This window comes from Tursiops truncatus, chromosome 2 (assembly GCF_011762595.2).
Source record: "Tursiops truncatus isolate mTurTru1 chromosome 2, mTurTru1.mat.Y, whole genome shotgun sequence".
Lineage (NCBI taxonomy): Eukaryota > Metazoa > Chordata > Mammalia > Artiodactyla > Delphinidae > Tursiops > Tursiops truncatus.
In genome coordinates, this window is record NC_047035.1 from 76,758,449 (window position 1) to 76,782,002 (window position 23,554).

The 23,554-nt window shown below is 44.9% G+C and overlaps 1 protein-coding gene across 1 annotated transcript in view; it reads right to left on the reverse strand.

Moving 5' to 3' along the window:
* RYR3 (ryanodine receptor 3) overlaps nt 1–23,554 on the reverse strand; it is a 366,040-nt gene that overhangs the window by 131,923 nt on the left and 210,563 nt on the right. The window contains exons 39-43 of the mRNA XM_073799899.1: nt 11,329–11,602; nt 8,966–9,080; nt 7,338–7,467; nt 6,081–6,184; nt 2,212–2,347 (exon numbers count right to left, since the gene is read on the reverse strand). Of these exons, the coding sequence (XP_073656000.1) occupies nt 2,212–2,347; nt 6,081–6,184; nt 7,338–7,467; nt 8,966–9,080; nt 11,329–11,602 (759 nt within the window). The remainder of the gene's footprint in view (nt 1–2,211; nt 2,348–6,080; nt 6,185–7,337; nt 7,468–8,965; nt 9,081–11,328; nt 11,603–23,554) is intronic.

Genomic DNA, 23,554 nt, shown 5'->3' on the forward strand with positions numbered 1-23,554 from the left:
TATCACCTCCCCCAGGAGGCTTTTTCTGATCTCAACAGGATGTGAGCTTCCCCTCGTGAAATCCTCTATCACTCTGTCCCTACCTTACTCCACTCCTTATTACAGTGACCTCTCTCCATGCCTGTTCCACTTACTAGACTGTTAATTCTTTCAATGCAAAAGCCAACATCCTTTGCCAAGACCAAATGTGGCCTTTATATAATAGAGACACAATAAACATTAAAGTGCACATATCTTCCTACTGATGGTCTAATAGATTTGCTAGAATGTATTGCATTATGAAATCGTACTGCAGAGAATATATTAAAAAGACATAAAACAAGCTGAAAGCAAAGAGGGTGGACCAAATGCTTTTGGTTTAGAGTTTAGCTGAATATGGTAGTACCTAATAAGCATAAGGAAGTTTTGGAATTTGGCCATCCAGGTAAGACCATAGCCAGTGGACTCCTCTACCTTCATAACCCATGTGGACAGTCCCACTAATTGACTCATAAAGCACTTGATCTTGACTGTGAAGGTGGCCAACATGAATAAATGGGTCCTGCCTGTATCTGGTTTGTGTCCATACAGTCTACTTACATAATTTGGTGACATTTATGAATCTTTAAAATCTAGTTAACAAAAAATTTCCCTTTATTACCACAGTAACTCTGTGCTAATTCTGGACATGCAATCATCTGGATTAGAAGTAAGACAGACTATTAGAGGATGCTCTGAAACTGGCCTCAGAGGAAGAAAATGGAGTTTAGCAATGCTGATGATGGACAGACAGGAGGGACAGTGACGAACACGCAGAGAGAAGCAGAAGGCCCGAGTTCCTAAAAACTTGGCTGGATGAGTCCCAGGGGAACAAGAGGTAGACACCTCAAGGTCTGTCACCAAGTCAGGAAAGGGGAAAAACCGGGACAACGGAAACCATTCAAGTATTAAGAATAGAGTGCATTATGGTGTAGGAAAATAAGCGGGGGGGGGGGGGGGGAGGGGAAGGAAGACAAGAAGAACACATGGGAATATAATGATCACGTCACACCTATATATATATATATATACACACATATATATACATGTATGTATATATATATATATTTTTGCGGTACACAGGCCTCCCACTGCCATGCCCTCTCCCGTTGCGGAGCACAGGCCCCGGACGCGCAGGCTCAGCGGCCATGGCTCACGGGACCAGCAGCTCCGCGGCATGTGGGATCTTCCCGGACCGGGGCACGAACTCGTGTCCCCTGCATCGGCAGGTGGACTCTCAACCACCGTGCCACCAGGGAATTCCCATCGCCAATATATTTTTAGGTGAATTCTCATAGTTAGAAAAATCGGCATGATTGTTTATTAGGTGCAATCCCTCTTTGTGATCACTTAACCGGCCCAGCTGAATTTGTTGGCCTGAAACTCCAAACTGGGAAAAGGGCGAACTATTTTAACTATAACGTAAATGTAAGTGAATTAGTATTTTAGCAGAATCTAGGGAGACAAGGTACAGTTTTAAGAAAGTAGGTTACTATTTTACACAATATTCGGCACATTAAACTAGTGAAAATACAGAATTTGTGTCAACTTGGAATTCACTATAAATGAGAGGTGACTTGTATCAATATTAAGAAGAATAATGTTTAGGGTTTCTATAGCAATTTTTTTCTCCTGGGAGTTTAGTTACCTTTAACAGCGATCAGTTATTCCTGATTTTTATTCATCCATCCATCCATCCATCCAACCATCCATTCATCCATCCATCCATCCATCCATCCTTCCTCCCATCCATCTATCCATCCATCAATCCAACCATCCATCCATCCATCCTTCCTCCCATCCATCTATCCATCCATCAATCCATCCATCTATCCAACCAACTAATAGTCTAAGGATCTGGAGGCACACTTGCATTTAATTCTGTGAAACAGGTGAGATCAAGATATTAATAAGCCCCCTCTTTTAGGAGAAGAGGTACAGAGAGATGACAAGCCCAAGCCCACGCAGTGAGTTCCTTGCAGGCTCTGGCACTAGAGCTCAGGACTGTCCATTGGATTCTACTCTGGATCCTTGTCTAGCCTGATTCTCCCTGAGATTTTTCTTCCAGCTGCCACCTACCTATAGAATCTATCATATTTATGGAGAGGAAGCAGTGCAAAGGATTTCCTTTTCCTAGTATCCACCACAGTTATGCCATCCTAGGTCTGAAAAACATGGAAAACTGAGACTCACTGTTCACGAAGACGGCAAACCTCAGGAAGGACAGGTAGCGCTCCCCTTCAATGGGGTTCCAGCCGACATCAGGGTATCCTTTGGCCAGAAGCATGGGGCAGCTCTGTAGGCCACAGCCTGCCAAGTAGGTCACCACCTGCCAAGAACAATACAAAAGTAAGTGCCCAGCTTTTTTTTTTTTTTTATGTGAGTTTTTTACATAGCTATACGGCAGGCAAAATTCTGGGAACTGAAGGGCTTTCATTTACCTAGAAGCTAGAGGGAGCCCAGGACTTTCCAGGTAAATAATTTAGTAGATTTGAAATTGGAACCTTTTATTCTTTTTTTTTTTTTTTTTTTGCGGTACGCGGGCCTCTCACCGTTGTGGCCTCTCCTGTTGCGGAGCATAGGCTCCGGACGTACAGGCTCAGTGGCCATGGCTCATGGGCCCAGCCACTCTGTGGCATGTGGGATCTTCCCAGACCGGGGCACGAACCCATGTCCCCTGCATCGGTAGGCGGACTCTCAACCACCGCGCCACCAGGGAAGCCCCCTTTCATTCATTTTTGTTTCCAAGCAGTTGACGAGACTGATGATCACTGCTATGTAGGAACACTCCACGTGCTATAGTTCCATGGATTTTCCAGTTCTGGCAAGAGGGATCTGCCATTTAAAAGTAGGCCTAAGTAGGGTGTCTCTGGGGAGGCAACAGTGGATGCAGGCTGGCCATGTTCATTTGGCCATGCTATTTCAAGACCAAAATGTTCAGTCACTGGTTGACTGGGTGGGCCTTCAACTAATCAGGGGTCCCTAGGTAAGTTCTGGCTCAACAACAGCTGTCCCAAGTCAGGAGCTGAGACGTTCAACGTGGGACGGCTAGCAAAGAGGTCATGGCCACTTAAGGACTAGGATGGGTAGTGTGTTCTCTTCACTTCCAGGTTACCAGACACTTAGCAGAAGATCTCAGCTCTGCGATCTGGTAGAATATTTTAGAATCTCCCTACTTTTCAGAAGGTACCAGGCTAAAAGCTTAGCAAATAGACCTCCTGTGCTTGAAATGCAGTTGTCATTCTAATTTAGCCTCTGATATTCTATGTACGCGGGGAGAAGAGGGGAATCCATCGTGCTGTTAATCTTCCAAGTCAGGATGGTGTTTTCAATTTTTAGTCCCCAGGGCCTAGCACAGAGTAGGGGCTCAATAAACATTTGGCAAATGACTCATGTATTTGCTGACAGCACATACTCTAAGTCATTTTGAAAGACTGATGGATCTAAGTCAAAACTCAGTAAGAAACTATCATCACACTTTTTCCTACTTAAAGGAGCGAGAATATTATTATGCTTGGAGTTTAGATTTTGTTTGGTCTTAAAAATGTCTGGAAAAGGGCTTCCCTGGTGGCGCAGTGGTTAAGAATCCGCCTGCCAATGCAGGGGACATGGGTTTGAGCCCTGGTCCGGGAAGATCCCACATGCCGTGGAGCAACGAAGCCCATGCGCCACAACTACTGAGCCTGCGCTCTAGAGTGTGTGAGCCACAACTACTGAGCCCACGTGCCTAGAGCCTGTGCTCCACAAGAGAAGCCACCACAATGAGAAGCCCGCGCACCGCAACGAAGAGTAGCCTCCACTCGCCGCAACTAGAGAAAGCCCGCGCACAGCAACGAAGCCCCGATGCAGCCATAAATAAGTAAATAAATAAAGTCCGGAAAAGCATTAATAAAAGCAGGAATTAGGCAGAGTTTTCAGGGTTACAGGTGCAGGGCATTTCACTGGCCACAAAAATAAGTGCTCGTGTGTGTGTGTGTCTGTGTGTGTGTGTGTGTGGTTGCTGTTCCGTCTCAGGCCTGATTCCTGCTGGGATACATAGAAGGGTGGAACGGAATGGCAGCATTCACTGGTCCTTCGCCTTCTCCCCCAGGGACCACACTTGGGGCGTTTCCTGACACTGGTCTGAGTAAAGCCTGCGCACTTTGCTGAGCCACGAGAACCACCGGAAAAGGAGGCAGCAACCCCATCATCCTCCTCTACAGATTTCCCTGGGTCCCCTTTCTCCCCTCTCCCTGCCTCCTGGCCTCCACTCAACATATCTTGCATCTTCTGAGGGAGGCTTGTGGTCCCTGTCGAGCAGTATCAACTGAACAGGTGAACGAGGCTGACGCTGGGATGCTGGGCACTGAGGCTTGTGGCACTGTCTTGTCAAAAGAGAACCGTTAACTGCTTTTAAATACAGGTGTCAGTTATCATCACAGCACCCAGATAAAACCCGTGATATTTATTGCTGTCTAAATGTGTGAGGAGCTGAGCCTGACTGAAGTCTGTCCCACAGAGGCAGAGGCCAGGAATACCCAGGGCATTTACGGAGCAGCTATCACGTATCATGCTGCTGGGTGCAGAGCTGCTGAGTCCCTGCGTGTATGCGGGCAGGGGGGTTGTCTTGTTTCTGTTCCAGTCAGTTCTTCTTATTGAAACCAGAAAGTGTTTTCTAACATATGAACGGTGTTGTGTTGCTCCTCTGCTTGAAGCCCTCCAGTGGCTTCCGTGGCTCCAGGCTCTACAGGGAGGTCCCATAATGTAATAGGTAAGAGCACGGCCTCTGGAGCCCAGTGCTTTTGGCCTCTGGCTCTGACACTTACAAACCCCACGACACTGAGAATGCTCCCTAATCTCTCTGTGCCTCAGTTTCCTCTCCTATAACTAGGGCAACAATAAAAAGGCTTGTCCTGAGGGTCATGTGAGTTAATCCCGAGTGGGGTATGTCACACAGTGATTCCGGAGGAGAGTGGACTTCTGTTATTAGCAGCGATGGCAGCACAAGGCCCGTTCCTTTCTGCTCGCACTCTGCGCTCTGGTCACACCCAGCTTTCCGAAGTTCAAGCATGCCACGCTCTCCTCTCTGAACTTCAAACATTCCTGGCACGCGCTTCCCCACGATGTGACCGAGTAGCTTCTGCCCACGCTGGGGGTCATCTCTTTGCTGAGGGCCTTTTCTGATCCCCTTGTCAGGGTCAGGGGCCCACTCCTAGGTGCTCCCAAACCCACCACGCGGTGGACGACCTTCTCCTTGTCCCCCTACTAGATTGCTCCTCTCCGTACTCGGGAAGTTCACTGGCAATCTCGTCAGCTGTCTAGTCAAGGAAACAGTCCCAAGACAGGACAAATGATGGAGGCGAGGTGGCCTGACCCCCACCAGGAGTGCACTTCACAGTCCCGACGACGTGGGGTAGCTCAGTTTCGTCTCCTCTGTCCACGGAGAGGACATGTGTGGGCCCTCTTTATCTTTAGAGTAATTATACCGTTTTCTGTCATGTCACTTTCTTTAGTGTATAAACATGTAAATTCGATGACACAGAACTTTATTAGGAACCACAGGTCTCTGGTGGGCCCATGCAGACCAGTGAGGCTGGGCCTTCACACAAAAAGAACACACATGTCCACATGTCCATGTCTGTGGAGCTGGCGAGCCCAGACCACAGGAGATGCTTGGTCCTAATTATCACACAGCTGCCAGTGACTCACATCCATGTGTATGTGTATATATATATATATATATATATTTTTTTTTTTTTTGCGGTACGCAGGCCTCTCACTGTTGTGGCCTCTCCCGTTGCGGAGCACAGGCTCCGGACGTGCAGGCTCAGCAGCCATGGCTCATGGGCCCAGCCGCTCTGCGGCATGTGGGATCTTCCCGGACCGGGGCACGAACCCGTGTCCCCCGCATCCGCAGGTGGACCCTCAACCACTGCGCCACCAGGGAAGCCCCCCCCCCCCCATATTTTTGTCACACGCTAAAGAGGTTCTGACAGAGACCCAGACTTCCGTCTGCTTCTCCTTGGCCTGGCTGTGCTGTAGGCAGTGGGGAGCAAGCACAGTGCCTCCCCAGGGCCAGTTACCTTCTCGAGGTCTGGTTCCTCTAAGCCCAGCGCTAACTCATTGTTGTCCATCACAGAGGAAGCAGCCACGTCCAGCGGGGTGGATCCTCTCATGGACGGGGAGGCTGAGGAAGGAGGAGAGAAGGAGAAAGAAAGAGAGAAAGAGGCCATCTAGCGCTGAGCTGAGGTTGCAGTGCACAGTAATGGCCAGGAGAGGGCAGCAAACACAAAACCTGGATCACATCGCTGTCCCCCGAGGGGGGCTGCCCACCCAATTTAAGAACAGCTCTATTTGCTATCTTGCCTCCCCACACTCATTACTGATTGTGAATATAGCTTCAGTTAGAAAATCAGTTCATAGGATCAGCTGGGACCACGTATTTTCAAGTGCTTTTCTAACATGGAGGTTCTTGGGCCCCCATTTGGTGATCATTCAAAAGTCTCAGATGCCACTTGATCAACTAAGCTCACATAACTTGGCCATTTCTGGGGTCACCACCTAGAGTTAAAAAAAGCCTCAAACAGAATTAGCTCTTACAGTTAAATCAGGTCACCAACGTTGTCTTTCGTTTCCTTTGTTTGGTTCTTAGGCTAGAACTGAGAAAAACTTCAGGTGGCATTTTATAAAAAGGTTGGTCCGTGTATGGTTGCCTTTGATAAACAGGAAAACTGAGATGTCAGATTTCACGTGCACGTCATGTGTGTATGTGAGTCTTCCACACATTCATCTGGTTTACGTCCACAACAGTGAGTGAGGCATGTGCACGCGTGGGTTTTCTAGCAGTGGTGATAGATTTACACTCTTTGCCCATAGTTGCTCCTGGCCCGTCTGCCTTGCAGCTACGAACGCACTGGCTGGTTGGCTGATGGGACAGGCGTGCAGCCCAAGAGGGGACTGGATCCATGACCTTGGTCTCGTGAGCACTGCTCCCTGGTCAGTTGAATGGGCTGGGAGGCGCTCTATCTCCAGACTACACTCACAGTCTCAGGCACCATTTCATATACCATGAGCCACTGGTCTCCAGAGAGAAGAGTCAAACTGTGGCTATGCTGACGCAAATCTGTCACCAGCGCTGGTCGGCAGCAACCTCTCTACTTAGGTTGGAGAGCGGAGACATGGTATTATTATCATCTCACCTGTTTTTAGATCAGGCAGGGTTCCTTCTTATATTTAAAAATACCATAGCATGCATGTGACTTCTTTCCCTTTATTGCCTGAGTGGTCAGCAGGGGGAGGGTAACCTCTGAGCCAACAGCAGACGTTATGATGTGACCTACCTAGGCCAACACTGCTATTCTCCAGCAGGTAACTGAGATGCTCAAACATGGCCTTCTGATTTTGTCGGCTAATTCGACAGAAATAGCACAGGAAGCGGCAACAGCTAGCAACCATCTTTGGAAAGGCAATCTGTAGGGAGAAGTAGAAAGTGTCAGGGAGAAGAATCTATCACGAGGCCTTTCTGAAAAGGCTGACTTCAAAGAGTCTTAGGGTGAAGTCTTGCAAGCTGCCAACAGTTTGGAAAATGAATTTTCTCCTTACTTCCAGATGGTTCCAAGACTGATTCATAGGAGGGACAGAGAATACACACCTAAAAGAGGCTTCTAAAAATACTGAGAGCTAATTATAATTCCTGAAGTATCTTTTCTTTCAAAGAAAATAGATGTCAAACCAGAAACCCAGTCATCCTTACATGTCATGAGAAACTGTACAACCCTACATCAGACTATTCTAACTAGGAAGGGAGCAGACAGAAAGGCAGATGGGTGGTCACAACAAACAAGACCCAAAACTATGATCAAACCTGAGTCTTCTGGGTAAAGATTGGCTCCTACAGTTGTAGCAGTCCCCAGAGCATCACCGTCTCAGACTGTGAGCCTTCCCCCTACTTCTGTCCTTGATAACTACTCTCCTATGGGCTCCTATAGTACTCGTAATATGATTCTTACAATTTAGCACTGAGATGCCAACTTCTATTACCATCTACAGTGCTTGGCTTCTCTGCTTAACAAAGTAATTAGCATCTCCAGGGCTTGGCCACATCTTCCGTCCGATCAGTCATGCTCAGTAAATGGTATCAGTGTTGGCTCAGGACCCTAGAAAGCCCTTAATTTCTGCCTTTAGAATCACGGAGGCTCTGGAAGCTCCAGTCTGCCTGCCTGCTGAGGCGTCCAGACATTTGCTCAGGGATCTCCTGGAGAGAGTCCACTTTCAAAAGAGACCGGAGGGAAGGAAGTGAGGAGGAAAGTAAGCCTGGCTCCTCTTCCTACCTCACAGCGCTCACCTGTCAATGCTGGTGGGGCTGCTTCCTAGGATCAGGCACTTCGGAATTTCCGATATTTGAAAACACACCCCATTGTCTACCTTCAGAAGCTCTCTAGCTCTGAAGAGGACCCAGACAAATTGGGATACAGGCCCAGGTGGGCCCAATCGGCACTCCCTGCCCCTTGGCAACTAGGAGCTCCCTCTGACAGCAGGCTCCTTATGGGGGAGCTGGCCAGGAATTCCAGCATCGTCAGGAACTTGGCTCAGAGAGGAAACACGCGTACTCTGGTGGGAACACTGCCAGGATCGTTATTAAAATCGTGTTCTCCTTTAGAACAGCCTTCTCCTGACACAGCACCAAACACAGCAGGCTCCTAAGTGGGGCCAGAGGCATTCCATCTCCGAAGGAGCAGGGCTGCAGAGGATGGGAAGGAGACTAAGCAGCCCAGTGGAATGAGCGAGAAGAACTCCTACACTGGCTGGACCCCATCTCAGGGCTCCTTCCTGGCTGTGTGCTCATCCCCGCCCCCTCCTTGGGAAGAGTCACTAGGCAGTTGGCACCAGCCATGTGGCTGTGAAGAGGTCCCCTCATGTGTCCCTGCCCAGGGGTCAAGTTCTGGTTAAATTCTCCTCGGAGCATTACCTGAGATTTCTCTGCACCCAGCACGTTCACCATCACCTCCATGACTGTCTCGTGCATGCCAAGGACTCGCATGAGGTTGGGGTGCTGGTAAAACACTTTGTTGTTCATTATGTCTCTAGGGTAATCAGAGAGAGAGGTCAGCCCTTGCTGATTTCAACGCTACGACAATTCAGGGGCGAGAACACACAAATGCACAAACATACTCGGGGTGAAGTAACGTACATGTGACGTGCTGGAAAGATGCTAAGAAGGCACTAGGTTGGTGAGAATATACATGGAGGGCCTTTCTTTAGCTGAAAGGAATATTTTGTGCTCCTTTATTTCTACTAAGTGCTCTCTTTCTTTGAAATATTTCCTTCTAATGACATTAAACTGTTGTCCCTTGCTTTTTTTGCTTGTAATAGTTTTGAGACAGCTCAAATCACTGGATTTCTCTTCCTCTGTGTGCTAAGGGTCTTCTATTTTCTGTTCTCTTGTCCTTATATCTATGCCTCTATGTACCTCAGTTATCCAAATGGTAGGGCTGTACCCTTTCCTTAAGGCAATTGTGTATTAGGTACCAATGACATTTTTGGACAGCAGTGCTAAAAAATCAATGAAATGATCAACAATGAAACATAAAAGGAATTATATTTTTAAGTCATTCAACATAAATTCACATAATAAAGCTGCAGGCAAATCAAAACACAGAAGCAGCCTGTGACGGGGCTGTGGAATCCCTCGCAGGTGGTTACTCTCTGCCCATACCCATTCCCCCAAGGGTTGCAGCTGTTAAGAGGAGACACAATCAGTTTTTAGCGCAGCTGTGTCTACTGCAAGGGCTGGGGGAGAGGCTAATTCTGTGGCTTTTTTCTCTTTCCATAGAAGTCTCTTCATCTCTATTATAAGATTCCTCTTTGGAAATGAGTTTAAAAAATGCATGCATCTTCCCCCGACTCCCAGCAGGTGTCCTCAGAGTCCCTGTTCTGGGGCTCAGTGATGCTCCTTTACTCTGCAGGCTCGTGGGTGGTAGGATGGAACATCCAGCGGCAGGAAGGTTGTAGCTCTAGTGCTTGATTTTAATCAAGTAAAACTGTGGGCTGGTCAGTGAACCTTGTGGGGCTTCAGTTTTCTCACCTGCAAAAGGGAACTATGCTACCTAATTAAAGGAAATCTTTTTGATGTCTAAAATGTGATCTTGCTTGTGGTACATATATACAATGGAACACTACTCAGCCATAAAAAAGAATGAATATTTGCTACTTTCAGGAACGTGGATGAACTTGGGGGGCATTACGCTAAGTGAAATAAATCAAAGAAAGACAAATACTGTATGATATCACTTATATGTAGAATCTAAAAAATATAACAAACTAGTGAATACAACAAAAAAGAAGCAGACCCACAGATATAGAAACCAAATTAGTGGTTGCTAGTGGGGAGGCGGGGAGGGGAAACATAGAGGTGGGGCAGTGGGAGGTACAAACTGTTGGGTGTGAGACAGGCTCAAGGATGTATTGTACAACACGGGGAATTTAGCCAATATTTTGTAATGACTGTAAATGAAAAGTAACCTTTAAAAATTGTATAAAATAAAAAAAATTTTTAAATGATGAAAATAAAAATAAATAAATAAAATGCAATCTTTCTGGTGACGTGGCTTCCAAGGAAGAACCACAAGCTACTGTCATTGGGAAAAGGTCTCAAAGAACTGAAGAAAATGACTCCACATCAGTCCTGAAAAAAGGGAGGAATTGGGCTGTAATTTTTCAGAGGGAAGTCTCAGAAGATCTCCAGTCAAAAACTCAAGGGCTCAAAACGTTTCTCTCTTGTGGAGTTGAACACACTGCCCCTTCCTCTGGATTTTTTCATTGCCTCCCTGGGGCTACTTTTATCAGATTCAAACTAAATATCTGCTTTTCTCCAAGATTCCTCCCCACTTCTTCTGGCCATGCCCCTTCATCCCCAGTAGCCCACTGTCTGGTCTCTCAGGTTATCGAAGGTGACTGATTTAACGAGCACATAATCCCATGAGGGGTGAAGTCAGGATGGGGGCACACGTAGGTTTTATGTGATTTGCTTCCAGAACTGCCATGTAGCAAGTTGAACCAGTTTTCCCACCGGAAGTTTCTTTTTTTTTTTTTTCGGTATGCGGGCCTCTCACTGTTGTGGTCTCTCCTGTTGCGGAGCACAGGCTCTGGACGCGCAGGCTCAGCGGCCATGGCTCACGGGCCCAGCCGCTCCGCGGCACGTGGGATCTTCCCGGACCGGGGCACGAACCCGCGTTGCCCGCATCGGCAGGCTGACTCTCAACCACTGCGCCACCAGGGAAGCCCTCCCACCGGAAGCTTCTTGGAGAACCTGCCCTTATGGAAATGACCTACCCCAGCCCGTTGATCATGAGCAGCTCCTCCTCCTTGCCCATCCGGACACTAAGCAGGCAGCGAATCTGGCCCAGGGCAGCCAGCAGGCTGATGGTGTCGCTCACGGAGGCCTGGCTGATGGTGTAGGTCTTCCGCAGAGCCTGCAGCAGCTCCCCGATGCTGTCGTACTGCCTCCGCAGGAGATTGAACATCATCCGAACCAGCTCTGCATCCTGGATCTGGTCCTCCTGGGCCCAGCAGATCATGGTCTGTGAGATGAGCTCCTTCAGCGTCGCTAGAAGGACAAGAGGAAGGACCAGTACTGAGGCTGTCAAGGCTCAGGAGAGCTGCATACTTCCGCCACGTCATTCAGTGATAACACACATCATCAGCTGGGCAGGGTTAAAAAATTCTTTTTTTAAGGGTGGGGTATGGCAGGTAGAGAAGTAGAACATATTACCAAAAGGCAGGACCGTGAGCCGTACTATAAGAAAAGAGTATCTCCACTTTGAATTGAGAAACCTAAATATTCTATTTGGATTAAATGACATTAAATGACCTTTGAATGATGCTGGATGTAGAAGACGAAATAAGACGCCTTCTTGCCTTCAGGGTGCTCACAAGCTGGTTCTTTACATTTTCATTTTGACTTAAAAGTTACGTTTTATCTTTATTTTATAATATAATGTAATACGCACTAACATGGATGCAAGCCCCACGGGATAGATTGGGGAGTGAGTGATTCTGGATGGATGAAAACATTAAGAAGACATTGGTCACTGCTTCTTTAGAGTAAAGCACTATTAAGTGCTGGGATTTCTCTACCATAACTGCTATTCTCCAAGTGTTCTAAAGATACCACGTACCACGAACTGAGTAAGCCATGCCATTGACTCAAGAACTCTAAAATATATTTGAGTTGACACAAACATAAAAGGACATTAGGGGATGCAGAGAAGTAGACTGACAACACTCTTTTAGGTCCAAAGACTTTGCAACACTGGACATCTGGTTGTGTTGTCCTGGATCTTTTTTTTTTTTTTTTAGGTACGTGGGCCTCTCACTGTTGTGGCCTCTCCTGTCGCGGAGCACAGGCTCCGGACATGCAGGCTCAGCAGCCATGGCTCACGGGCCCAGCCGCTCTGCGGCACGTGGGATCTTCCCGGACCGGGGCACGAACCCGTGTACCCTGCATTGGCAGGTGGACTCTCAACCACTGCGCCACCAGGGAAGCCCTGTCCTGGATCTTTGGCAGGAGTCAGCTGACATTATGTCAGGGACTAATTTCACAAGCATCAAGAGAGAAACCAGTATGACTCTGAATTCAAAATTTATCAGGGCTCACGCTGGTTGCACAGAAACACCACTGGCTGCACAAGTAAAGGAAAGACGGCTGAAGTGGGACTCAAACCAGCACTGGGACCTTCAGAGGTTGAACTGAATAGCCCCTGAGAAGTGCTGATGGGCACTGGTGGGGGAAGATGACCAAAAGAGAGAGGTAGATCTGTGCAGGAGGACAGAGTGATAGGGGGCCCTGCCAGAATGTCTGGGAAGGCACTGCTCACCCCTCTCCACGTCATACACATTTCCAGAAGACGCCCTAACGGAAGTTAGAAATGCTGCTCTTATAACTTCATCCAAGTCCAGCTCTGCCTGTCACACTCCTGCAAGGTATGGATGGCACCAAGATCGTTAATTCAGACCCAGTGATAAAGGCAGAGCTCAGGGGATGATGAAGGTCACATAGTCTATCAGTGAAATGACTGGGAATAAATTCAGATGGGTGCTCTCGGTAGCCTGTGCCCCATCTTGAACAGTCTAGTTTTCTACTCCATATCACTAAATATGGCAGATATCTGCTCTACATACAGTAATGGCTCATCATAAGGATATAAAAATAGAACTTCATTACCAAAGCTGCAGAAGAGATCTAGATGTAATAGATTAGTTTAATTTACCGCTGTGTCAATCAACCCTGTGGGTGTTTTAGGTTCAGATAGGAGACGTAAGCTGAAAAACTTAAAAAAGGATACCCAAGGCAGAGAGAAGCACAGTTAAAAGATGTTCCTAAGAGATCTCACTAGGCAGGGATTACTGACTAATATCTGTTAGGTTAGATAGTATCTGTACTCTCTGAGAGAGAAAAGTTGTTTGTGGTCTAAGCCTGGGCTCCTCTCAGGAACTTGTTTCCTCAGTAGCCGAATGCAAAAGTTCCTGTTTCTCCTACCTAATAGTCACACTAAGGAATAAAAGCAGGGCAGAACCATAGACACTCTTGGATGCAACGTAATTTTATCTAGTCCTAGTCCTGTATGTACAGTTCCCTCTTAAGCCTGAATTTGGCCTGAAAGAATTACAGTTCTCAATACTTACAACCACATACTTTGCAGAGATAACACACATCACCACAGTCCCCGCCACACTTGAAAAGCAACCAACAGAGTTGTTAATCAGCTCAAGGGTCATTCCAACCGGGAATTTTACAGAGTCATAATGAAACCAAGCAAATATTAGCTTTCCCTTAGCCTGGCTTTCAGATTAATTCAGGATTTGGGCTTGCTCTTAGCCACCACTGACTTATCAATCCAAATCAACATTTGTAGCCCAGAGAACGAAACATTGCCAGCAAAGCATCTCATGAGAGGGCAAATGGGAAAGGAAAAAGCTATTTTTTTTTTTTTTTGGAAAGGGCAAGATTTTATTTTAATATAGTTGATTTACAATGTTGTGTTAATTTCTGCTATACAGCAGTGATTCAGTTATACATATATATATACATGTATACACACACACACATATATATGTACAGACAGTCTTTTTTTAAAGTTTTATTTTCTATTATGGTTTATCACAGGACACTGAGTATAGTTCCCTGTGCTATACAGTAGGATCTTGCTGTTATCCATTCTCTATGTAAGTTTGTATCTGCTAATCCCAAACCCCCAATCCATCACACCCTCCCCCCAACCCTCCTTGACAACCACAAGTCTGTTCTCTGTGTCTGTGAGTCCGTTTCTGGGAAACAGCTCTTTAACCCAAAAGGGTGGAGCAGGAAACACCCCGCAGGTTCTTCATCCAGGCCAGCCCTCAAGGCACGGATGAGACAACAGGATAAACAATTATCTGTGTGTGACCAAGCTAACGCTCAGTTAAAAAAGTGTGACCCCAAGATCCTGACAGAAAGAGCAACTCATCATTGTGTATTGATGGGCAGATGTAGTTCAGCCAAAGGCATGACATTTAAGGCCATTCTTGTTGGACAGGGGTTCAAATGGTGAGACCAAGGTCCAGAAAGTGAGAGAAAGAATAACTATGAGAAGAAAACAAATTGGGGGGTGGGAGGAAACATTCTTAAGAACCCTGAGAAGCATACTTTGTGGCCTGACGTATGCTGAAGACCTAGCACCCACCAAGCAAACGTAGACTGAATCATGAATTTCTAAAGGCCTAAACACTGCTGGGACTGAGAAAATGGAGCGTTATACCCCTGGCAGCAATGCTCTTGACAATTCCTCAGATTTTAATTAGCTCCCACGAGCCAGCATCAGAGAAGTGTAACCAGGGTAGAAAGGTTAAAAAGAATAAATTTTCTTTTCTTTTCTATTTTATAAAGTAAATTTATTTATTTTTGGTTTCATTGGGTCTTTGTTGCTGCGCATGGGTTTTCTCTAGTTGCGGTGAGCGGGGGCTGCTCTTCATTACGGTGCACGGGCTTCTCACTGCGGTGGCTTCTCTTGTTGCGGAGCACGGGCTCTAGGCGAGCGGGCTTCAGTAGTTGTGGCTCGCGGGCTCTAGAGTGCAGGCTCAGTAGTTGTGGCACACAGGCCTATTTGCTCCGCGGCATGTGGGATCTTCTCGGACCAGGGCTCGAACCCGTGTCCCCTGCATTGGCAGGCGGACTCTCAACCACTATGCCACCAGGGAAGCTCAACACATTTTCTAGAATGTGGTAGGCTCTCCATGTGTCTGTACATCTGGGGATTAAAATAATTAATGCACATAACCATGTCTGGCATATACCATGGGCTTAATAAAGGGTAACCATTATGCTATCTATGCCAGTAGCTATAAAGATGTGATCCACAGACCCCTGGGGTCTCCAAGACCCCTCAGGCAGTTTGCAAGGCCTACTGTATTTGCATAATAATTCTAAGATGTCGTTTGCCTTTTTAATTGTGTGGATAGCAACACTGATGGTGCAAAAGCAACAGCGAGTAAAACTGCTGGGGACGTAGCACAAATAAAGGCAGCAGCACCAAACTCTACGCTTTCCTGCCACATCCCTGAAACAACGCCCAGGGTCTCATAAGAATGTTCTGAGTGAAACATAAAGATTATTAATTTTACTAACAATAAACTCTTGAGTATACATCCTTTCAATGTCCGGTCTGACAAAATGGGAAGCATGCCTAAAGCACTTCTGTTGTACAAAGGTCAGTGGTTTTCCTGAGGAAAAACACCTGTGCAATTGTCGTCATTGTTATGAGCTAAACGAGGTGCTTATTTCATGGAATGACATCTTAATTAAAAGAACGACAAACTATGGTTAATAGTTTGAGTATTAACCATAATACTCTCTTGAGTATCAGAGAAATATTTTCTTAAAAATGAAAGAAGCCTGTCACTTGAAGGAAAACAACTGATAGTACCTATCGCCAAGTTTATCATTTGAGCTTTCAAGTGAAAACTAGAATTTTGCAAAATGTTTATCTGCCACTGTGAATTTGACAGCTTCCCAGCACTTAAAGACTTTTCTGATTAAGTTGTTGATATTAATGAATGATTTAAAACTATTTTATAATAACATGAGTCAACATTTGAAAGCTCTGTAGAACTCAGTGAACCAATAATTTCCCAAAGGTCAATGCATGATGTTACAAAAGCATCATGGGTAACAGAATCCATTTAACATGCAAGATAGACCAATGGATTGTTATGTAACCAAATACAAAAATTTCTTTAATATGATTTCAGATCCCACATAGCAAATTAACTTTTGAGGAACTATTACTTGCTGAGTTTTGACACAGTACCAGAGAAGAATATCCACAATTAACTGAAAAACCTACTAAAAACACTCCTTCCCTTTGCAACTATATATCTGTTTGAGGCCAATTCTCTAACCAGATATAAGAATTCAAAAAAAAAAAACACCAAAAAACAGAACCTAGCTATCTTCTAAGTCAGACACAGATTTATAAAAATGCAAAACAATGTCACTCATTTTTTTAATTTTTAAAAATTCAGCTGTTTTTCATAGAAGTATGTTATTTATGTAACATGTAATGGGTTTACTATTTATTATTATTTAATTTATTTATTGAAGTACAGTTGATTTATAATGTATTAGTTTCAGGTGTACAACACAGTGATTCAATATTTCTATAGATTATACTCCATTTAAAGTTATTATAAGATATTGGTGGGCTTCCCTGGTGGCACAGTGGTTAAGAATCCGCCTGCCAACACAGGGGACATGGGTTCGAGCCCTGGTCCGAGAAGATCCCACATGCGGTGGAGCAACTAAGCCCGTGCGCTACAACTACTGAGTCTGCACTCTAGAGCCCATGAGCCACAACTACTGAAGCCCGTGCACCTACAGCCCGTGCTCTGCAACAAGATAAGCCACCACAATGAGAAGCCTACACACTGCAAGGAAGAGTAGCCTCCGCTCGCCGCAACTAGAGAAAGCCCGCATGCAGCAGCGAAGACCCAACACAGCCAAAAATTAATAATAACAAAAAACCCCCATCATTAAAAAAAAAAGATATTGGCTATATTCCCTGTGCTGTACAATATATCCTTGCAGCTTATGTATTTTATCATAGTAGTCTGTACCTCTTAATCCCCTACCCTATCTTGCCCCTCCTCTCTTCCCTCTCCCCACTGGTAACCACTAGTTTGTTCTCTGTATCTGTCAGCTTGTTTCTGTTTTGCTATATTCATTTGTTTGTTTTAGTTTTTAGATTCCACATATAAGTGATAATACACTGTATTTGTCTTTCTCTGACTTATTTCACTAAGCATAATTGGGTTTATTATTTTTAAAGGAATTAACAAATAATCATTTTCCCATAAAACTCATAATTAGAATGTAAAACAATTCTAATTCAGTTTTAAATGTGTTAACGTGATAGATATAATCCTCATAAACGAAAGCATTTGGGGATCCTTGGTAATTTTTAAGAGCATAAAGGGGTCTCAAGACCAAAATTTAGAGAATCAGTGGTCTCTATAAAAGGCCTATGTTAGGTGATGGCTGTGATTGGAAAGCAAAGCTTTCCCTACAGCTAAGATGAAACCCTGTTCCATTAGGCTATGTGATTCTAATCGAGTGGCTGAGACTCGAACCTTGAAAAGTGCAGCTTAGGAAGCTTTCTCTGTTTGTTTCTGGATAGGAGGTAGATTAAATGAGAGTACAGAAAGAGTAAGACAGCTCACACTGAGAATTAAAGTGAAGATTAAAGAATCATTATCTCGAAAGTTGAATCCCGGCAGTCAGCAAGGGGCCCAGCTGTTACTCATTCATCACCAAAGGGCTTCCCGCCAGCCTGAAGGGCCCTAAATGCTTCCCTCTTCCATTTGGGTTGAAATGGAAGTCACCTTGGGGGCAAGGAGGGGGCCGAGTATCTTTGATACGGAGGTTGCTGGACCTTCTGCAGCCTGCTCTGCGGCCAGTACAATGGGGTACACAGAGAAAAGGTGGGCTTCAGGCTGCAGAGGGAGGCATTAAACCTCTGCCCCCGACATTAGCTTACCTTTCAGCGAAGACTTCACCCTCATTAACGCTGGAAACCAGGGCTGTCAATTCCAGAAGGCTTTGCTCTGGAGGCCACGTATATCTAGGCCTCAGGACAGACGTCACTCACCTGTTTCTGGCTCTCCTCATCTTAGTAGCTGAATTACCTCCAGTTGTGTCCCTCCTAAATAAGCTTATTAATAATAGAACGATAATTTCTGTTATGTGCCCAATTTTGAGTAAAGAACTCTAAATGAAACTATTTCAAGACACAGTAATTACCCACAGCAGCCTAGCTGGGAAAACTAAGTACATACACGTGAAGAAGAAATAAAGTGTAAAATAACGGGCGAAACTGTGTTGCCTAAGACATTTAGAAATAAGACAACTTATAAGAAGGTACACCTTCCATTGTAATACATATACCCAAAAGAAATCAGAGAAGAGAAATGATCAGATCTTCCCTTCTTACTTTTTTCCCTAACGAGTCCTTTATCTAAAGTTCTTTATGTTTCTAGAATAGGTCCACATTACATGGAGACTAAAGAATAAGGGAGGGAAAAGTTCTATCATGAAGTTAAGAGGGCCCCTCCAGGGGAGATACAAAACGATCTGAGAGAAAAGACATTCCAATGGTTTGGAATGCCATTTCCCTTCAAAATATGATTCACACAAGTAGTTCACATAGTAAATACTTATTTTTTTTTTCTGGTATCAATGGGAGAGTGCTGACAATTTTGGAAGGATTTTCAACAAAGCAAACGGAGGCGATTCTCGAGATATATTTGAATCTCTTTCTTAAGCAGAGACAGATACAACTAAATATTGATTTCATTTCTGCTGTTTTTCTAAATTCATCTTTGGAAATGCTGCCCTTTAATGACTAAAGACACTCTGGTGTTCATAAGAAACACATCTCTATGTCTGTGAGTCTGTTTCTGTACTTAGAGAACGAATTTATGGTTACGGGAACGGGGCGGGGAGGAGGGGTAGATTGGGAGTTTGAGATTGACACGTCCACATTGCTATATTTAAAATATATAACCAACAAGGTCCTACTGTATAGCACAGGGAGCTCTACTCAATATTCTGTAATAACCTATATGGGAAAAGAATCTGAAAAAGCATAGATACTTGTATATGTATAACTGAATCACTTTGTTGTATGCCTGAAACTAACACAACATTGTTAATCAATGGGAAAAAAATTGCTAAAACTACAAAGAAAAGAAAAGAAATACATCTCCTGAAGGGGGCGAGGCTCTGGGAATAAGGTAAAGGTGAGGCGGAGAGGTCAATCTACTGTTTGCCATCATGTTCTGGCCCCTGTTACTTTCTCATAATGTGCACACACGTCTAATTGCTCCACTCAGAACCTCCACCCCATGTGACAAAATTGCTTCCCCAGTCTTGGTTGCAATGCTAGGATTTTTATCCACCAATTTACCTGTTCCAAGAAGCCCTTGTCAAGTGAACTGGATGGTTCAGCTCATGGGATTTTGAAAAAGCTAGCGTGCTCTTTTCAAAAACGAAAAAGAAAGAAAGATATGTAACCAAGCCCTTGTTTTTCTGTTGAGAGAGAAAAAAATCCTAAGAAACAGAACGGCTTTGGGATGCTAGACGTGTACGTGTGGTTTCCTTGATGATTATAAACGGCTTCGCTTATGAAATTATTAACATTCTGACTCACACCTTACTTTTGTAATTAGTCTAATTAGGGATAGCCAAATCTAGGCAATTATATCAAGTATATGATCTAGAAACCGCATTTTAAATGATTGCTCAGGCTAACTCAGAGTGGAAATATTTCTAAGGCACTGTATTGTTTAGGGAGACTTGATGACTGAAAGGTAGTCTAAAAGAAAAACAGCTACTTCACTACTTAATTTCTCGACTAGTCAGACATTCCACATAAGAAGAAAGGATTAGAGTGTCTTCAAATTAGAACTAGCCTTACTTAGTACACCGGTTTGGGAGCCCAGGTAGTCATTTGTTGGTAAGTTGTTTATTTCCTTCCTCTTGTCACTTTGTAACCTCCTATTGGACCTCAGAACCTCAAGCCCAACCATTCTGTGAACCTAGCAAGCAAATTCTCTGGGGAGTCACCCATCATACGCGGTATAACGCTTTTCTAAATGGTCAAATTACCAGCTTTGCCATGCCAACTACAATAAGAGAAAGGCCATTTATTCTCACGGTGCAGGTTTAAATTTTTAGGCTTCAGAGGTCTGAAAAGAATCTTTTCATCTCTAAATTTAGACCGCAGTCCAAGTGGCCATCAAACAATGAAGTGCATGCTTATTATCAGAGAGATGCTGGCCACTGGCAAAGCAAATCCCTGCAGCTTACAGATTCCAAACCTATGCTGGTGTTACATTTCTTTGAGTGTGCTCTTAAATCTGGGTCAGTTTGGAAGAAAAAGTGTTCCCAATTACATTGTGGAGAGGGTGCAAACAAAACGGCACTGCCCTTAGTTTAAACTTAGAAAGCAATTTATAATGCTCACACTTACAATGGGAAAAGAAAAATAATTATGTGTCTCTAAATTACGTACACTTATTTTTAAATTCTAGGTGATTAAACAGTCAGCTTGTGGCATGCTGCAAATGCTCTGGAGGCGTAACAGTTGGTCGATCAATTCCGAGTAGAAAGAACAAGTGTATTTTGACCTCTGCTTTCTTCCTCCCTGGGGTAGGGGGAATAATGCCCCTCTACACCCCCGCCAAGATGTTCAGCTCTAAATTCTCAGAACCTGTGAATATGTTACCTTACATGGCAAAGATGCTTTGCAGATGTGTTTAAGTGAAGGATCTCGAGATGGGAAGATTATCCCGGGTTATCTGGGTGGGCTCAATGTAATCACAAGTGTCCTTTTAAGAGGGAGGCAGGAGGGTTAGAGTCAGAGAAGGACTTGTGATGACAGAAGCAGAGGTTGGACCGGTAACTGCTGGAGGGGCCACCAGTCAAAACATGCAGGAGGCCTTTTGAAGTTGGGAAAGGCAAGAAGAGGATTCTCTCCAGAGGACTGCAATGCTACTAACCTGTTTTAGACTTGTGACCTCCACAGCTGGGTGCTAACAAATTTGTGTTGTTTTACGCCACCAAGTTTGTGGTAATTTGTTACACCAGCAACAGGAAACTAATATAGTTCCACGGATAGGAAGTCCTGGGTTGAGGATATCTGACTGTTTTCCTGAAGCTCCAAATCAGACTGGAGCATCTCAGTGAGCAAGTACTACAGACCCTGGGACCTGAGAGAGAGCCGGTTTTCTAAATTTTTTATGAGGCAACTGGAGTAAATAAATGACAGGGTTGCTGACAAAAGCAGAGCCTCTCTGGATCTGGCCCAGAGCTTGTGTCAGACGAGAACAACATCAAATGCAGAAAGTACCTACAGTAGAACCGCTGTGGCCCATTAGATAAGGTACACACATCACAGACAGCACCTTCTCTAGTTCCCGTAACACAGCTTTTTGGCCTCTACTCCCCCTCTGAACATCAAGGGTAGAAATGCCTACATCTCAACACTACCCACTGAGTATATGAAAGATGCTGTAGGTGAAGACCATCATGGCATAATGAATACTCCTGACAATGAGCCAGCATCCATTTGACCATCCTTCCTTCTTAACAGAACTCTGCTTTTGTACTGATATCTGCCTCTCTGCCTTATGGCCCATGTTCCTCTGTGAAAGGACCCAACACCACTACAAAGGTGGCTCTGTTGACTAAGTCACCAGCACATGTTATTTCCTAGGTCACACTCATCGGTTCATAAGTTGACCCATGATCGAGTTCTCCCATCAAAGGTGATCTCAGGATCCTTGCCTCGAATATCAGGGCAGAAGAAACTTCCTTGCTTTTCCCTTGGACACTGTAATGCATGGATGTAAGGCCCAGAACTACAGCCACCATGCTGGCTGGGGACGTGAGCAGAGCCAAGGGATTAACTCAACCGGGGCCTGGCTCCATCTCTAAACCTCCAGATACGCCAGTCAAAAAAGTCCCTTGTCAGCTACTCTACCTGAATTGGGCTTTCTGTTCTTTTTTGATGAAAGCATCTGAAATGATAATTGTGGAGGTGAAGTTCTTACGTATGACCTGTGCTTTGTATATTCACTTCAGAAGCTGAGAGGGATACCAACTTCTAAGTATCAGAACATTAAACTGAGCACTGCTTTAGTGAATTCTTATATTCCCTTCCCTTACCCCGTGAAGTAGGAATTATTGTTCTCTTTTTTACAGAGAAGAAAACTGAAACATACAGAAGTTACAGAAATTTGCCTAACGTTGTAAGTAGTAAATGAGCGAGCAGGGATTCAAACCTTGCCTGCTAGAAACTAAACCCATCTGCTTTACCATCTTAGCATTGCTTACTCTCAATAGCTTCATAAAATTCAGAAATAGTTACCTTTATTAATGCTTTACATTTATATTATACTGCTTAGATGGTCTCTTAATAAACTCCAAAATGGATTCAGAAATAAATCCTGAAAATCATAAAGCTTTAGCTCTTTTTCTAACTGACTCTAGCTGGGCACATGAGCTACTCTCTCAGAGCCTTGGACTCTTCACCCATAAAATGAAGTGAACAATATAAAATCCATGTTGAAGAAAATGAATGGGAGTACGGTCTAGTGACAAGAGTGCGGGGTACTTTGTTCCTGCTCTGCCTGTGTGACTTTGGTCAAGATGCTTTACCTCTGTGTCTCTGTTCACTTCTATGAAGTCAAGTCACTTGTGGCTTTATATTCTATGATTCTGTGTCTATCCAACCCACTGAGCTCTTGAAAGTATTGTTCTAATTTATTAAAATGGTAAATGAATGCCTATGGCTTCATCGGGTAAAACTGATGAGCACCAAGAATTTTACCACTGCTCTTTTTTTTTTTTTTGCAGTATGTGGGCCTCTCACTGTTATGGTCTCTCCCGTTGCGGAGCACAGGCTCCGGACACGCAAGCTCAGCGGCCATGGCTCACGGGCCCAGCCACCCCGCGGCATGTGGGATCTTCCCGGACCAGGGCACGAACCTGTGTCCTCTGCATCGGCAGGCGGACTCTCAACCACTGCGCCACCAGGGAAGCCCTACCACTGCTTTTTAATGCTACCCAGCTTGCTCTTACCCATGATGTTACCCAGCTTGCTCTTACTAATACTGAAACCTGAGATTGAGGAAGTAAAATCTTCAAATGCCAGCAGTTCCTGACCATGGTGAGGAAGTGGTCATTATCAAAGCATCACTGCACACCGCTAATCACTTACATCGAGGAGGTGAGCTGTGGAAACTTGATGGCCTTTCTGATGACCGTCCTGATTGCTGAAGTAGAAAGAGCCCTTCCTATGCCAGGGGTCAGATGGCACAGTAACACTCTCCAGATTTAGTTCGGGAGATTTACTGGGGAAAGTCTCATGCCCTCTGTGCTCTGAGCTCCAGAGCTTCCTTGGGGCTGAATGTCTGGTCTGTGTTACAAAGTATCCAAATACCTAGACTTCTGAGCAGAGAAGGT